This window comes from Anticarsia gemmatalis, chromosome 3 (assembly GCF_050436995.1).
Source record: "Anticarsia gemmatalis isolate Benzon Research Colony breed Stoneville strain chromosome 3, ilAntGemm2 primary, whole genome shotgun sequence".
Classification (NCBI taxonomy): Eukaryota; Metazoa; Arthropoda; class Insecta; order Lepidoptera; family Erebidae; genus Anticarsia; species Anticarsia gemmatalis.
Genome location: NC_134747.1, coordinates 6,825,038 through 6,844,587, shown reverse-complemented (window position 1 = coordinate 6,844,587; position 19,550 = coordinate 6,825,038). Strand labels below are relative to the sequence as shown.

Here is a 19,550-nt window from a genome sequence, read left to right as displayed (position 1 = left end):
AACTGTTAATGAGGGATAGTGACAAGTAGTAGAATGTTAGTGGAGTGTTAAGGTTGACCTTCCTGAAAAAAAACAATTACAGGCATATTGAGCAACAGTTGACTGACAATAGACATTAATAGAGAATTCACGAGAAATGTTGCGACAACAATATGAATCCAATATATTAATAGGATTCCCAATTGTTTTCTGCGTCATATAGGAACTTTTCACAATTAGTCCATTGAAATGTTACAATTTGAGGGCCGAATATTGCATTTCTTAGAGGACGCAATTTTATTTTTGGAACATGTAGGGGGGGTCAATAGAAGCTTAACTTGAAGTTTGTGGGGTCGCCACTCTTGTCCCCCGGCCGCCATCTTGGAAAAGGGGGTAGAAACACTTTTTTCGCTATATCTCGGAAACTATGCGTCTTACAATAAAATTGTGAAAGCATAATTTGTAGCAAATTATTTTGCCTACAAATATGTCTAATAACTTTTTGTCGTAAATTAACAATTAAAGAACTTATAAGCAAACTAGTGAATTTTTTTTTACAAAAATTTTCTTTCCAAATCCGGTCTATTTCGGAGCGCTGTCACTGAGTTTCTAATTAATGAAATGAAAAAAATATATAAGGCAAAATTTTCCTCGAAAAATACTCTACAAGATTGGTCTGAGTTATTTTTTTTAATTTATTCATATCAGCTTAGCCTTTTTTCCAAACTATGTTGCAGTCGGCTTCCAGTCTCACCAGATGCAGCTGAATACCAGTGTTTTACATGGAGCGACTGCCTATCTGACCTCCACAACCCATTTACCTGGGATATAAAACGATACCCCTGGTTAAGACTGGTTGTCAGACTTTCAAGCTTCTGAGTACTGTTAACGACTGTCAAATATCTTCGAAAATGACAGCCGAGACCCACAATTTAACGTGCCTTCCGAAACAGGGAGGAACTCGATATGTGTAAGATGGTCACCCATTCACAAAACAACCTCGGCAAGCGTGGCTTAACCTCAGAGATCCATCCGCGCGGCTGTCGCTAAAAAAAGTTATAGTGCAATAAAGAAAATAATTATTAAAAAAATTGCACTTTTTTGCTTATAACTTCTTTAATTGTTAATTTAGGGCAAAAAGTTATGAAACATATTTGTAGACAAAATAATTTGCTACAAATTATGCTTTTACAATTTCATTGTAAGACGCATAGTTTCCGAGATATAGCGAAAAAAGTGTTTCCACCCCCTTTTCCAAGATGGCGGCCGGGGGACAAGGGTGGCGACCCCACAAACTTCAAGTTAAGCTTCTATTGACCCCCCCTACATGTTCCAAAAATAAAATTGCGTCCTCTAATAAATGTAAATCTCATGTAACATTTCAATGGACTAAATGAATTTATAAAATTATAAGTCATTGCTACTTCATCATTTTCTTTGCCAAGTGCATACTTTTCATCTATTCTTCGAAATTTAATAGATTTCCATGTCATACGTTAAAATTAATAAGACGTATCCTGAATTAATAATTGTCTTCCAGTAGACAAAATTATGATATTATATGCAAGTAGGTTAGCCGATTGAAATGAAAATTTTGATGAAATTATAATTAAGCACAGTTGACATTTAAATACTATTCTTTAAGTCACGAGATCAATTTGAATTATTTTTAGGTAATCGTCATGCCATACATAATATTTTTATATGAAATTATTGAATTGCGGCAAATTTACTTCTAGGAATAAAAATATATTTACTATTTGAATACTAGGTTATATGGCACTGATATTATTGAATTAACTCTATAGAAGTAATAATCTACATACATAAGACACTTAGGCATATTTTATTAGAGTAGCCTGTAGTTTGAAGACGAATCGGATTTATAAAATATTATCGTATCGTATGTTACAGAGTTCCTTTTTAGCATACTTGTTGGGCGAGACTCACTTTCGATTATTGCTGGAACTCGTTTCATATAAATTTATGTCAATGTCAAATAAAGGTGAAAAGAAGATCCCGATTTAAAAATTATGCTAATCATGGCCGCATTGGCTCACCTATATTATTTTAATATTTACGATATAGTAGTTTATTTTCAATTTTGTTGTGAAATTTTGGCAGCAGGTCTGTATTATCAAGTCAATAGATACCGTTATCATCCTAAGTACAACATTCACTAATATATGCACAAATGGGTAGAATATCTTTCAAAATGTCTACATAATAATATGTAAAAGTTTTTTCTGAAATGTCAATGAATTCAGAGGTCATGTTTATTTAAATATAACTAATTCTTAAGAAGATATCTGTCAAAAGTCAAGGGCGCGAAATTGTTTGATATCGTTGGATGATAGAATTTCAAATAAATATTATTTGCCCGTGTCGAATGAGTGATTTTAATTGTATATTATAATGCATGTTGGTACAGAACATTGATTCGTTTTCATATACATTGTATACCTAGTTAATGTGGCTACAATATTAATACATAAAGGTAATTAGTTAATTAACGGAATGAGCCCTTGGTATACCCATAAGAAATTGCTGTTAACGAGATAACCACGTTCATGTAAATGTTTCCAACTAATTCGTAGTTAAATGTTAATGAGATTGCTTTATATGTTTTCTGTGTACATGCCAATCATTTCACTTTGAGTCATGATAAAAGGTGAAAGTTTATTTGTTTGCTATCTAATAATAACTCTACCATATATCATGATAATAAGTTATAATGCAATACACAAGTAGGATTCGTAGGACGTATTTAACCTATCTTACGTGTCCACAAAATAATATTGTATATTATGCGGTTAGAAACCTGAATGTAATCATGTAAAACTAATTCCTCCAGAAACTCGCAGTGCAAATACAGTGTACATATATTAATTACATCAGTTTCAAGGTTGTTTAGCTGTAATTGCAAAATTCATATTTGTAACTGAATCATATAGCTTAGCACAAAGTGATAGATAAGTTTCTACCATACAAAACCTTTAATAGACGTAGAGTATACTAAAATACGCTGAAAACACGCCTTATTAAAGTAATACTCCTTAAACATACGTTGTAGTTATCTTTATAGCTTTCAAGTAATCGCGTTTCGCATTCAACAAGTTCTGCGTAATGTAATATAATATGTAGAATCAATCTGTAAAAGTCATGTGTGCCAATTTTTTTTTAGTTCATTACCTACCTATTGGAAGGATGGAATATTAAATAGTGAATACCGAATTAATTTTATGAAAATAGTTTAAGATGGCTGCAGCTAAATGTTAGTTGAATTATGGATGGCCTTGTAGCAACATCCGGGTGTCTCAGTTATGTAATGTTCGAGGAACGAGGCCCACGGCGGCGAGGCGACGGCGGCGGGCGCGGGGTCACCGCGGAGATGTGGCGGTGTAGCAGCACCCGCGACCCGTGCGGAGGCACACGGCGCACACTGCGCACACTCCATGCCGATGGATGTAGCGAGCCGAAATAATGTGATGCGCTAGTGAACGGCTCACACTCGGTACTCATGTCACATACGTGGAGTGCCAACCTGTTGAGTCTCGAGTCGTGTCTTGACCGCTGACCGATGGAATTGTTTGTGATACTTAAATCAAATCAATAAAGTTACTCTCAGAATTCATATCTTACAACTTGTATGAAACATTGCAAGAATTATTTATTCTTGAATGTAACCAATATTATTAAGATAATTTCCTACTTTTAAGGAAATTTACCGTGTAAATCATTTCCGTATTGAATATTTTAAAATAAAAATGACCCTTAAAATAAATAAAATTTACCATGACATGACATAAATAGGGGTCCGGTTTGAGTCACAAGTTCGAAATTGTAGCGTTTTATCAGGGTAATTAAACGTCAACCTTTAAGTACAACTCATAGGCATAGCTTATTGATATTGTTTTCATTCAGTATGTTAACTGGAATTATATTGGTGGCCTTATAGCTGTAGACCTGTGACTCAGATCTTCAGGGAGCAAATGATTTTAGTTCACCTGTCTAACATCCAGCGAGACGTCTCCGTCTCTCTTGTCCCCGCAGTAGTGCGAGTTGTTTGAGCAGCTCGTATAGGTTATCTCAGTTTGTGAGCAGATAAGTCTTCGGTTATCATTTTTCTTTATTTGCAGAACTTCATTACTTGCAGAGCCCTGGTTATATAGTCTAATCCGTTGGCACTGCATCCCAATCACCCAGGTAGTTATTTTTTGTGTATAATTTATTAGCCATAATGTCTTACAATCCAAAAGTTTACCTTAGGAGCGTTTTAGAAAAAGAGTCGAAAAGCTTGTGTGATAGAAATAAGTTAAACAAATTAAGTGGTATAATCAAATTGAATGAATACTACCACTGTCTCACTGCTAGGCAATGGTCTTTTTTCGGAAGAAGGGAGGGCAATGCCTTGAGTTTGCAACGCCTGGTGACCAAGTGCGGGTTTTGAATGGAAGAAAGAATGATATATATAATGCTAAAAGTCCATTCACCACAGCTATGGTGATTGATATTATTAATCGATAGGCAAATGATCGTAACGAATTAATTGTATAACTGCTAATTGATATCTATTTATTAGATAGTGGAAGTGGATGCTCACTACGCGCACTATAAGCGTGGCGACATTACACACGCTAAGTAATGTGCAATTGGGTAAAATTATTCTTTAAATGAGTTCGAGGTCTGAATGGAAATTAAATTGCAACTATTTCAAGGTGCAATGGATACGAGCAGGCAATTAAACGACATAATGTTTACTATCTCTATAAGGGTGTTCCGGAAGTGTATCGGCCCGGAAACAACATCATATTCTGGGGTTGGCCTCTAACTATAACGAGATTTGAAATCGAGAAAACAAGTTAATTTATAACGGAAATTTTCTGTGCAGTAGAGATACCGAATGTTATAAGAAAAACTGCAAAAAGTTATTGATGATTGCAATGCACGTTACGTCGATGGCCGAATAGATATTTGATTACCCCTGTTAATTGCTAGACTGCAGCTGAAATAAATCCCGTGTATAATGCAAATTGTCATTCGTTTTCACTTTCGTGAGATATGCTGTTCGTTGCATAACATTCTGAAGATTTAACATTTAAACTGCCAATTGCTTACCGATATGCGGTCGTTACGTCGATAGTTGACCTGGATGCTAAAGCTAGACCTACTTCCAATGTTAGGTATATGCTGTCTACGTATTATTATTCTTATATATTTTCTGATTAGCCGTCTTCCACAAGTAACGGCAAAGAGCGAGAACGAGCACGTCTCATCAAGTGACATTTAAAACCAGAGCTTTTCTGTCTAACAGTTAATTAATGATAATTTAAACAAAAACGTGACAACGCCTTTTTCAAGATCAAGTCATGATTATGTTTTTTTAAGAATAGTAGTAATTTATTTTAATATACCTATTTATTTCAAGATACCTATTTATTATTATCATAGAGGGAATTGTGTAATAACTAGTTTACACAGTTTTATACTTGTGTATAAAGTTCAATAAGTAATTTAATTCAAAATACAATTTTATAAATGCCATTGGTGCTTACTTCACTGGTGGTCTTTGATTTACCAATATAAAATATTCATAAATAGAAAAATAATGGAGGGTCGACAGAAGAAACTAGTCGTTAGTAACCTTTATTCTAATTTACTACTTAAATGTTACCAAATAAAGCATAAATATGCCATTGATATTTTATTTATAAGTTTGTTTATTTAGTAGACATTTAATTACTGCAATAGGTTGACAGCATTTGTAGAATTTTTAATTTATTTCGGTTGTTATTATTGCAAATGATGAGTTTGTTTTTTATTAAGTGACACGAAGTTTCCTAAGATGTACGGAGTGTAACCGAGGCGAGTCGGCACAGGCTTACCGCGTCATGCCCGCAACGACGCGACGTAAGTAGGCGCGCACGAGTCAAGGATTCTACAAGATATTTCCTTTCACTTGCGACAATGCATAGCTATTAAACATATTGGTATGTATGCGTACGGCGTACTCGCTGACAATACAATCTAGCTAGCCTGGGTATTTATAGTTTACTTACGTTATATTATTATAGGTAACTAAAACCTAATGTTTCATACATTTTAAACATAAATCGATGTTTGATTATTATCCGGTTAGTAGGGTTTCCAGTACACAGTCAGCTCATGCATGTTCATAATTTATCTGAAGTTACAATTGACAGTAAGTAATTGTTCAACTAAAATAAGATTACAGCTTAATTACATATCTCTTTGTTATAATAAAATTAATATATCTTAATAATAATTCTTCTCTATTTATACATCAACTTATTCTCATCTCCGAATCCTCCACCCTGATGTATACTAAGAGAGAAAACCTCTGGTGTTTAATCCGCCTTGAACCTCTTTGATGTATTTGAAGTTTTAAATGAATAAATATTTAATGCTGATTAATTAAATGGGTAAAAATTAGGTAGATAATCCAGTAGATTTTTCGATGCAAGGAATTTATAACAGCTAGTACTAAGAAGATTTTGGGAGAGCATCTATTCTATAAAACAAGGTGACATAGAGTTTGTGCATAGGTATAGTTACTTACATATTTTGTCAAGTATAACTTTATATACCTTTGGTTGTTATTAGCTTTAGGTATGAGTAACAACAGGCTCTGGTAGCTAAACTAAGATCCTGGACTTTTTTGTAGAGCTTGCGCAATACTGAACTAACAGGAAAATGAATGACGTTACCTTCGAAACCGTAGCGAATGAGTTGTCCGAATTGCATTCATAACATGTAGTAGGTAAACAAAGATTGTTGCACTATGTCTGTAGATATTAGTTTTCAGTGCAGTGTAATCAGCTTATTTTGAACGTCGCAACAAACAAACAAATGTATGTTGTATGCATCTATAATTTTTATGCTATTTAGCAAATACCGTCTTACAAAATAAACAGCTTTTCTGGGCTTTGGTTTTTAAGAACACATTTTATAAAAATATTTATGTATTTAATCTTTTTGTTCGAGTCTGAAACATTTCGTAGTACCCTGTTTAAATATACTTCCAAGAAGTAAGTATTTATCATCGGTGCCTACATAAAAATCAAGGCGGCCAAGGCCGCTAATGATTCAGGATCATATTTAATAAACATGTGTAACCACGCGAGTTACACAATTGACGATTTGATTATCTGGTATTATTATTATGTTGGGTATAAGTAATATACAGTTTTGAGTTAGAATGTGTAAACAGGTATTTAAATGTTTCGACCTAGCTGCAACTCTGGGCTGTACCGAACTGATTTTAATAAGTATTAGTTAGGAATTGTGTCAAATACATATTAATTGCGAATATACTTTATTTCAAGAAACAAGTCTTAACTATTCATTAATACATATTAATTTTCCGCCAGATATTTTTCTATTTGTATAGTGACATCGATGGCGGCGTGGTATCGTAATAAGTGTTAACAATAAATACGGCCAGTGCGAATGCGAAGTGACTCAAGTGACAAGGCTGAGGAAGACTTTCACTGCTTTCACTGTCGCTGGCTGCAGCGCTTCTTCGCGCTACCATGTCTAATATCAGCGCTGAACACCGTCCCGACTCTCTATTTATTTAGATGCTGCTAAGGCGCTAACAATACTATTGTTTTTCATTGTCCTTATTCTTCGCATCGATAAATGCTGCGTGTTGCAAAACAAATTGGAAAGTTGGTTTTGGAGTTGAGGATATATACCTACATGGATGAAGGTGATGATGTGCAATGCAAGTAACCGCCCACAGATGTCAGGGGAGATTAACGTGTTGGTGGCGCCCGCCACCTATTGTTCGGCGCTCGGCCTGTCACGCACGCATACCACGCTCATGTGTCAAACTCATAGAAATTGATGACATTTTGACACACCAACGATGTGGTAACTTTATCACATTGTCTCTTAAATGGCATATCATATAAATACACCCTTAGCCTAATTATATTTCAAACGGGCAGTATAGATTTTTACCATACCAATGCCATATATGGCATGAGTACAAAAGACGTGTATTGAGCCTTTGTACCAGGTCTATCTGTTATTTTGTTCAAAACACACAGAGAATAATCAATTAATCAGCAAGTGATAGGCAGACTTTGCTCAGAGCTTTAGTCGCTTTTTCTGACTCGTGACTCCATACTATGTTTTGCGCTGCACCTAACGGACGTAAATCATTTGGTCAATACCCTCCGAAATCAGTGTTATGTTTTTTAATTTATTTTTGACACGTCTCAACCGTCGGCGATGTCGGGATATCGATTTTTGAAATATTACAAGGTACAAATATATATATGAATAAAAACTTTCCACAAGCAAAAGGCTAATGACTTTGCACTCAAGCAAGCAAACACTTGTCACCTTTAAGTCGTTTAACTCGAACGAACATTTACAAGACTGATTTATACGATATTTATTTAGGGTCCCGCCATAATTCAATATCTTATTTTTCCATGCCATGTTACTTTATTTTCGAAATTTAAAACTCCTTAATAAATTACATGATAGTATGTATTGACGTACCTACTCACACATCTAAATATAAATTTAACATATGAGTACATTTTACATGATAAAACTACCAAATCAAAATCTGTCATCATCCATCTGAGTGTTTGTCTGTAAAGATGAATACACCTGATGTATCTAAAGCTTCTCAGAAAAGGTAGTTTTCAGGGTCAGTTTTCAGTCGAATGAATGTAGAGAAACATAACACGAAATTTATAATCTACCAGTTGAGATTAAATATGATGTTATCGTTAGCTGCATAGCGACTTAGTTAATTGTCAAAAAATATTTGTTAGCTCGATCATAGTAGTATTATTGGAACAGATTTCAGAATATTGAGAGCACGTCAATAGATTATCATATTAGATTGTATTCATTAATTCTAAGTTAGGTAGTTGCGAGTATTACGAACACGAGATCAGTTTGCGCTCTGGTTAGTAAGTGTTAAAGGTGTTGTATAACAGTACGACATTTAATTATGTCTTTCATTAACATCAGCATTGTAGGAGTAAATTTCAAGTATTACACGTTACCATGTATGTACGGAACTTTGAAATGTACAATTTGAAAAATATGTGAGCCTCTACATCGAACGTTGGCTCAGACGGATGTTCGTATGTACTAAGAAATGGAGTGTCAGTGACCGTCGAACAACACTCTTCACTTTTTGTTTGATCTCTGTACATGCATATTCTCCTATATGTTTGACATATGTATGAATGTGTATATTTATCTTTCCATTGCGTTTATATAACGGAATAGTTCTCGAACTAGGCATGATGAACTTTTAAGCTTGTGTATAGTAATTATTTGAATGTTTTTGTCTGCTAAAATATTATTATGGTTCTCGCATTTTTTGCCTCGTAACTTGTGTGTCTAATTGTAATTTGTTTATGCTACAATTTGGTTTGATTGGTTTCAGATTTTGGCTAAAATTCATTGTTTTTATTGTAGAAACTTTCCTAATCATAACGATATCCACTAACATATAAATGCGAAGGGTTATTTTTTGTATGTAACGCTTTCACGGGTAGCCCTAAAACTGATTTCGATATTTCACATATATACTTGAAGACTCGAGTTCAAAAAGCGTACCTTTTTAGCTTCTATTTTTTTAACTTTGGTCTACTAATGAGGAAAAGAATAAACCACAATAAATTTTTTATGTTTTATATTTTTATAAATTTATAAAACAGACTTACATTAGAAAATTCACATAAACTATTAAACAGACCTATTAAATATTTATGTGAGTCTATATTACATACAGTAAGGTAGGTACTTAGGCTACGGGCGGGATTATGACCCGGTACATTTTTGAATTACTGGAGAACATATTTACAGTTCTAACAGTTAAGTCAATTCTTTTTTCGAACTGCAAATATGTTACCCGCGCAAATCTCACTTTTGAATTTTTTATAACATCTAGTTAGAGCGCGAGAGGCGTGAGATCATGGCTCTATTTAATAATGGCCCTCGCCCGTGGGGTCGTTCAGCCACGGGTAGTTGACTGGGCATCTCACGCACGTCTGCAGGTTGATGGTTTCACCGGGAACCTCCTTGGAAGTGAGCTTGCACGAGTGAGGCACCCAGCAGGCTTGCACGCCTTCGACGGCGCACTTTTCCCTCCAGGGCTCAAAGTTCTTAGCTTCGCTGACTGTACGTGGGTTCTGAATCCATTGAATGACCTGAGTCATGGTAACGAAGTACACGTCATTGTGGCTTTCGAGAATTTCATCGATCCAGTACAAGAAAGCTTCTAAGAATTCGGGGTTGTTCTTCAGCCACGCGGCGTGGAAGTAAAGACCCAGGGGAGCGCGATTCTGTTCATAATGACGGTCGAAGTTGTGGTTCAAGAAGTTGTAGAACTGATCTCCAGTGAGGATGTTAGAGCAAGAGTCAACCATGGCGCATCCGGGCAGGTACTCATCATTGTTAGGGTCTTCACGACGGTCGAGCTCGTTCATCACCATCTCCCAGACGGCGTGGCTCCTGGTCGGGCAGCTCTGCAAGTTACCGTGGCAACGGTGTGGCATTCTGAAGTACATTGTGTACGGCCATAGTGGTGGGTTAGACAGAGGAGCGGTAATGGTGCTGTCGTACAAGAATGCTTGTTCTTCCATCATGGTGAACTGGTTGTTGCCACCCACACGCAGGTACGGTGCTCGCACACCCACCACGCTGTTGTCTGTCACGTTAGAGAACTTCTCGATAATGAGCCTCATACCCGCCATCTCCTTGCTCCAGTCGTCCACGGTGGCGTTACTCCAGAAGCGCTCGTCATCGTTGTGTCTAAATAACCAAACAATTACAATTAGTACTGTGAGAGTGTAGTATTTGATACCTACAAAGAGTTCCGATTTGAAATTTGATTACTTACGTAATTGAATGCACAGCGATTTCATGTCCCTTCCTGTGAGTTTCTTGAACGGCAGAGTAGTTAGTGTACTTGTGTGAAATAAAGAATGTGGCTTTGATGTCGCAACCGTTCGGGTTTTTGCGTTTGCCATTAAATATTTCCTTGTAGAGTTCAATGTTGTTGTTGTTGATAGCATCATCGAAAGTAATGGTGATCATCTGCGGGACATCTCTAGCGGGCAAGTCACCCGGGATCACGGTTCCGTCTTCAGAGCAGAAACAGTCGGGAAGAACACATTGCGAGGGATCGCAAGGTGGGGCCCTGTTGGGGTCGTTGTCGATATCTATGGCAAAAATAGAAACCGTTATTAAAATACTATCCAACCTGGAAGTTTGATGAAATAACTGCAACCCAAAATTAGAATATCAACAGTAACAACACGCTATTGCGATATGAATTTAGATTATGAAATTATTTTGCGAATAAAGGCATACATTTTTGGGAGTATTTCATGCATGTTTATGCAATTTTTTTAGACGTGATAAACAGCTTTGAATTGTCGTTATATTGTTGAAGTATATTAAGTATGAGTCGTGTGCAGCTGCACAAGCAAATGGATCTTGGGCGGGGCGAGAGTCGGAACCAGTATGGGTACTTTCGCTCGGTCAAATCACTCGACACAGCTGACACACGCTGGATTTCACTTTTGATTCAGTTGTATTAAGTTGTACATATTACACTTATGTATTACATAACGTTCATAAATTATTTTATTTCACAAAGGAACGTACATGAACATGTTCGATTTTTTATTATCAAATAAGTAGTATATATTATCTTGAAATGCTATTTATAGTTGTGAGAATCAAGCGTACTTGATCACTTATGGTGATTTTATGTACATCCACATATATTTACTAAAACGACGTGAGTCAAAAACATTATATCGCGTTTCCAAGCTAGTGTCGCGACTGGTGGTTTATAGTTAGTATCCTCGTCAGGTACATAATTACAATTCAAAGTGATTTCGAGTATATAGCGAAGCTGGGAATTTTATTGTGTGGACGGAGTGAGGAGTGACGCGATGCATACTGACTACCGGTTGTCGGAGGCCACCTACTGTACTTACTCACGTACTGACACGTACATATAAATATGGTACTTTCTAACTACAATCGTTCATATCATTAAAAAAAGTCTAATGAGTTAATCAATGAAATAATCACCCCATTTGTGAGTTACGACATAACATTGAGATGTTTTTTTAGGCCAAGTGATTGGCATTTCAGGCAGGTCGGTCGTCACGCCTCACGAGCTAGTTCTTATTTGTGAATTTATCCGTTCAAGTTCACTAGCTAATTTTAATTTTAGATTAGGTCCGAGCTTATTACAGGGTTGCAATGAATAAAATATGTAAAAAGAAGTATATGTGCGGTTGTATCAAGGGCACTTACCGCAAGAGTTTTCGTCAGAGCCGTCGGGACAGTCTTTTTCGCCGTTACAGAAGAGGCCACGCTCGATGCAAGTGCTTTCACCGCAGGCGAGGAAACCGTCCTGGCACAGAGGCTCGTCCGTGTACAGCAAAGGCTTTGCTTTACGTTCCTTGTTCTTTACTTTGCAGTTCTTAACGGCGTCTTTCCAATCACAGGTCTGTTTCTCAATATCGAAGTATAAACCGGCTGGACAACGGATGGCTTGGATACCCTGTTGCAGAAACAATCAAATGTTGAAACCTATAACCATTCGTCGTGTTAACAAGATACAGAGACGTCCATCAACGACTCTTTTCTTGTAACACTTTTGTAGGAACGGAATAAAACTTGTCCAGATGCTAAAGCAATTATTGCCTAGTAAAAGAGTGGCTATTAACTATTGTAGATTGGCTTCAACAGCACTTCCAAAAACGAAATTGGGTGCAAGGGCAATATTTTTTGTTCCTATTGATAAAAAACTATGTTGATAGAAAGATTGCTTGATATGATTCAATTACAATAAATACATAATCATTAGTAACATACGCACTACTAAGTAAACAAATATAATTTAATATATTCGTAGAACAGTCGGTTTGAAAACTTCAGTTATAGTCTACAAAGATTGTCTTTAATCGTATTTTGATAAATTTGTATTCATTCACCGTGTTATAATAGAATTACAGTCAAGGTTCAAAAGTTGGTACACACAATAAATGTTCAACAATGTGATTGCAAATAAGCAACAGAAACTATTTTTTGTTACTTCTATTTGTTTACCTGTTTAATGTTTACGTTACGTAAAAGGTCTGTTGAGGAAAGTTTACTTTTCTACTTTTTTAAATATAACTGCATGTTGTGATTATTTTTACATTCGTTAAAACACGGATGCATCACAACATAGCTATATTACGACTTGAAGTTATAAAAGTACAACAGTAAAAAAATAAAGTGAGTAAGATATCCTTGAATGATTGTCACCGAGAGACACCGAGAGACACCGAGTGTGTTATTTATTGTGTGACAGAGACATTCGTGGAAGATATTGTAACATCCTGCACAATTATAGCAATTCTCTTTATTATGAGCGTGCGGTGTAAAGCCGGCCGGCGTGTTCTTACATTACCTTGAATGGCGTAAGAACGCAGCAGTAATACCTACCCACAAATACGCAATACTCTGTTGTTTATATTGAGGACAAATTTCTAACATTTATTGCATTTCGCATATTTTTAATTATACTATTACTATTATTCGTACCCGTATTAAAATTCCTCAGTGATTGAGTAATAAATTATTCAAAATTGCTACGTGATTTTTTCATAATAACTCTTTTAATATTTTCAATGTGAGCCAGTCTGTAAGTGGCTCGCATTCCGCATAGCGTCAGTAAGGACGTATTTACTAGAGAATGCATGTGTAAAAGTATTGTAGATATGCGTGTAGGTACTTACCGAGGCGGTGCACTGGATGACGTCGCGACAGTTGTCGCCCTCGCCGGCCACCAGGCGGAACCATTCGCCGGCGTCCTTGTCCTTGCATAGCTCTTGTTCCAAGCTGTCGTCTTTCTTCGGCGTCTCCTCGGCCTGCCGCCGCCATCGGTGCATCCGATCTGCATCGGCCACCGCTGCGCAAACAATACACTATTAAATAGCTGATTTTAATGTTACCTATATTATATTATTATCACATGATTGAACTTATCCCTTCGCATCAGTATTTTACAAAACCAAAAGAACCTAAAGATATTAATAATCAGATTTCGAATGGAAATATCGTACGTCTAAATAAAATTTACATAATATGTGGTTACTGATTATACATTCACTATTTACCGTTTTTTCACATTAGAACCGAAATGTCACTTGGAAGCGTACGAGTGTCTAAATGCCAAAGGTGGGGTGAGCGCTCGTGACATTTGACTCGCTTCGAAATGTCAGCGCTTGGGCAAGCGACAAGGACGACTCTTTCTATGTCTTCTGTCTATACAAAATTGTACATTATGCATGGCATTTGATTTGTGTGTCGATTAGGCTGACGAAATTATTATAATTCAGATAGGTTACGGAATAGTGGATCTCCTTGAGTCATCATTAGGTTCCAGGAAAAATAACGATATGCCAATTAAGAAATAACAATTATCATTGTCAACTAGTTACAAAGATGATTGAACACCTCAAAGTACTCATTAAGTCTACGATGATAGCCTGACATATACGCGATTGTGTCGCGGAAAGTTCACATGAGGTGATGGTGTCAACTGGGTGTTTTTATGTTTAGTTCGCTTAGGTAACGTTTATTAAAGGCTGTAAGAAGCAAGTAGTGTGCGAGTGGCAGTGGCTGCGTGTGCGCACCGTGTGACCACGTAACACGAGGAAACCGAGCTCTCGCAACATTATCTAACTGTCTCGCTTGCTCCAAGTATTGCGCTCGCAACCGCACCAGAGCTTACATTTATGAAAATAATTACATATGTGGCTAATAAATACGTATTAATTAAAATCTAAGGTAAATCATTATAGTACATCATTGATAAAGTTATTTAAAACGACAGGAGCAAAGTTTAGAGCTATTGTTCGTACAACGAGTGATGTAGGTTACACGTTAGCAATGCAATCGATAGCAGTCGATTAATCCACGACACGCTAGCATATATGCTCATACATAATTATTTTATTTTCATTGTTCGACGCCGAGTAACAGCTTTGCACAACTGTAGCGCGGCTAATGAAACAGAAAATGCTTGACTGATGGTAGTTTTTGTTGGATTGCACTTTTACTGATTGCTGCAAAAGTTAACTTGGTCAAAGAAATCTAAGAACAAGATTGGTTGATATTAGATTCAAAAGTGATAGGTATTTAAAAATCTTGTTTTTTGCTAATAGGTATTCGTATTATCGAACGTCCATAATCTTATGAAATTAAATCAAATTGACCTCGAATTATACAATCTGAATATTTGCTTAAGAAAAAGCGTATCGTCGAAACCAGTTATGTAATCTAATTTTAGTGTTTTAAGAGCATTGTAAGAACCATTTATTTGCTTCGCGTGGTGTTCTACTACATGTATATAAACTAACTTGTTTTCCATATCAAGAGCCTCTGATGATAGTTTAAATGAAAACTATAAAGTAAAGTTATACAAAAAAATACAAGTGAAAAAAAAACAACGTGAAAACTAGATAACGAACAAAAAAATTCATTGCTTTATTGTTCGCACCTCTAATTCGTAGCATGGAGCGCGTTGATGTCTATTGTATGAAGGGAGATGATTATACTAAATTATTGTTTTTTGTATTAAGATATCAATTGTTTAATATATTTATGGTTTTTCATGGAATATTTTACTATCTGAATCTAACTACTAACTGCTATTTTTCGATTTTCATGCATTGACCGAGTATGCAATTGATAAGAGCCAGCATCTAGTAACCATTCTTCTATAAATGATAACGTATGGAAAATGGCCTGTGCAATACCGTTTCTTTATAAGTAGCTATTGTATATGTATAGTATGAATAACAAAACACGAATGTGGGAACAAGTAGGTACGCGCGTAGGTTCGGGCGTCGACCGGGCGCGTTGTTCGAATACCAACAACCGACCTTATGAATATTTAGCACCATCGCTCGACTTTCCTTCTGCAGCCGACAGCGGCACTCCCTTTAAGCGAAGCTAATTTCTGATAACGGGAGACTGGCGTTTCCGTACGCGGAAGTAAACAGCGTTCACCTTGTCTACGTCATTCACATACGATACACGACGACCTCTGGGGTTGACTCAATTTATTCACAGTTCACGTTTCACTTTGTCTCCGAGAAGAAATCAACAACAAGCCTTATGTAAGGTGGTGACAAACATCCTGCTTCGAGTTCAATACATTGCTAATAGATATAATAGATAAAGGATATGTAAAACGCTTCTCTGCAAAATCTATGAACTGGTACTACTTTTAAACTTGACCAAGAGAATACCGTGTGATGGATAATGGTTTGAGTAGTCCGTGTACTTGGTGAGTGGAGCGCCGATCAGAAGGCAATGCCTACACTACGCGCGCACGTCAATCGTACCGAAATCGTACATGTCAGGTACTTAGCGTTAATGAGCAAGATCAACGAATGAAACTAACATGATGTGATAGGCAAATGAATTAAGCAACACTAACATTCACTCGAACTCTTTTATATAACTTTTGAGTGTGTATTGCATATGACACGTGAAAATTAGCTGACGGATATTACGATACGTTTGAAGCCGTCGTTCAATATTTTAAATTATAAATGGGCGTTGTTCTGTCACTCTGATTTGAGCAACATCAGCATAAAGAAAATGATTGTAAATAAGTTTTACACAACAAAACGGAATGCTTTTGTATGGAGACTTAAACATGAGAGCTGTTCATTATTAATGTTGAATAAATCGGCACGCAGTAATATTATGCATCAGTAAAATTTCATCACAATATCGAGTCGCTCGGAGCCTGTCTATGTATCGCTCACGTGGCGAGGAGGTGGCGTAACTGACTTGACCTAGAGACCTAAAGATCTGGAAACCTACCTCAAGTGGGTAACTGATCATAATAAACGTCATAATACTTTACAAATCATTATGTAATTATTGCTTTAGCCACATTGTGTCCGCCTCACGTTGTGCCTACTTCGACGTTTACTCTCAGTAATTAGTTGTTATCGGAAATATTAATCGCCTTTGTTACAAGTTATGACTGTTGCTAATACTCATATGAAAGCTAAGTACTCATTATAATTAACGACCATACGAAGTCAATACTAATAAATGATTGAATAATAAATTATTCATATTGCTTTATATAATTAGATATTTACATTGTGTTAACCTAGTTTAACAATAAAGCAATTATTTAAAAAGTCAAAGTTTAGCTAATTAAAATTGATTTGACACCAACGACTTGGTAACAATTATATTGTTCACGTCCCGATTCCGACGATTATTAAATTGAAATTAAGTGTTGCTTTGTTACTAACATTATTTATTAATTATCCAACGTTCAAAATACCTAGTAGTCAAAAGGCTAAAGATAACTTTCGCATAAATTCTATAATTTTGATTATGTAAATTGAAAATGATGTTAGCACCGACAAATTCAAGGTTAAATAAGATAATTGATTATACTTCTATCGAAAGGAAGCTATTATTAGTAACGCCCTTGAACACTTGACTTCTAGTTCACGTGAACTGTGTGACTCTATGACATTTAGAACGATTACCTACACCCGAGAACGACAAAAATGTCACGTTTGTACCAGTACAAATAGTTTGTTGTTGGACGTACTCGTACATAACTAGTAGCTCAACATTTACTTCCTACTTAAACTTGATGTTTAACAAAACAAAATAATAAAGACAAAATCAAATTCATGTAACTTGTGTTCAAATCAATTGGTTTCGTCTGAAGTTTATTCGAAATGTCAAATGAAACTAATTGTGATTATATTGCAGTTGTCTACACTTTAGAATGGCATATACGTTGTGAAAACAATAAAATAATGATTTTACCTCGTAAAGATTCGTGTCTCTTATATTATTTTTTTATAGCTTTTAACTGGACACAGCTTAATGTCGTGTTGTTTTATTCCTGTTATTAAAGTTATGACTATTTCATAAGTTTGCATGTAGCACAACAATTTTACGCTTATCTTACATAAAATCAGTGCGGGAACTAAAGCGTGGTAAACAGTACACTGATTAGTCACAGTAAACATTGAGATAGTATTGAAACGGATATCTATCTATATATAAAAGTTTGTTAATACTTTTATATATACAAACATGCATATATTTATTCGATAGACAATGATATATGACAGACAAGAAAGAGTTAATGCGTTCATAAATGTAAATTTCGAGAAATCAGTAGGGCCGGCTGGAGGAACGTCGCTCAGTGGCGGCGAGCCGTTCGTCGTAGCAGTCTCGCTGCCCTCGACACTATGTAGACTGTGACGTCACCGTCGCAGTCGTAGCGCAACACGGAACGAATGTGAAAGTTCTCCGCAACCGCAGTGCGCAGCCGCAGCAGGTGCTAACCAATACTTTAACTAAACACGTCCTAATTAATACTCGTTACATTATCATATTTTTAAAATTAAAAAAGAAATCTTTGTCAACATCTCGATTCGAAGCTTTTTTTACCTATTTCTTCTCAACAATACAATCCGCAATTTAGTGTACCGAAATGTTCGACGATTGTTACAGAATGTACGAGTAAATATGTAACAAGTAACGTGTTTTCGCAACATCGAATGCTCGGTCGATGCATCACGGCATTCAATTAGACTAAAGTTTTCACAACACGATAGATATAGAACAGAGACTCGGTACACGCTGTACACGCTAGAGACATGAGTGACTATCCTTGAAGGGTTCGAGTCACTCTGCGTTGATGTCCTTTGGTCGTTCGATGCAAGGCGATCGCGGTCGGCTGCATTCATTCGTAAACTCTGCGTAGACACAGTCTATCTCGCGACGTTCGAGAACGGGCAACTTCACTGTTCACTAAGTGCGACACTCTATATTGACGCAATCACTAAATTATTGGCAGATGTGCGAATGTGACATCGTGTCACCCGTGACGTCGCTAGATCGACGGTGTCTGGATGCGTAAGATAAAGGTTAGGACTCACCGCAGGCAAACAAGAGGCACGCGGCCAGAGTAGCGACACGGGCGTAGCGCGCCATGACGGGATCACAACAGGTCGTTGCGCGGCCGTCGTGCGGTTAAATAGTGGCCTCAATCTGCGCCCCGCCCGCCCCGCTCGCCCACAGCGCGAGCCACCTCTGCCAACACCCTTCGCGCTCATCAGCTGTGAATCACCTGCATCATCAGGACTCGCGGCGCATCCACCGCTGCACACACAAACACACACGCTCACTCACACACATTTGTCTATTTCATCATATATATTTTGATAAGATGTCCTTCGTTGCACTAACAAATCATAAAATATGTGTTACATAACATAAAATTTTAAGAGCAAAATACACATAACACTTTTAGTCATAAATAACACTAACTAAGTAGAATAACAAAGATTTGATAATTTAAAGTAGGTCTTATCGGTTCGGTCGTCATGTTATGTATAATATTCATTTCACTAATAAATTAAATTAAAATAAATATACATAAGCGTGGAGTTAAATTAAATTATATTATTTAGAAGTAGGCTTATCTGTTGGCATTTTTT

General features: G+C 36.4%; 1 protein-coding gene across 1 annotated transcript; it reads right to left on the bottom strand.

The window, feature by feature from the left end:
• Window positions 1-9,655: 9,655 nt before the first annotated feature.
• serp (chitin deacetylase-like protein serp) lies at window positions 9,656-19,150 on the bottom strand. Its single transcript, XM_076136083.1, has 5 exons — window positions 18,990-19,150; window positions 13,785-13,957; window positions 12,313-12,562; window positions 10,880-11,201; window positions 9,656-10,791 (listed from the first exon to the last, which is right to left on the bottom strand). Exons 1-5 carry the CDS (start codon window positions 19,042-19,044, stop codon window positions 9,963-9,965), a joined length of 1,629 nt encoding a protein of 542 aa, XP_075992198.1. The 5' UTR covers window positions 19,045-19,150; the 3' UTR covers window positions 9,656-9,962.
• Window positions 19,151-19,550: the final 400 nt, after the last annotated feature.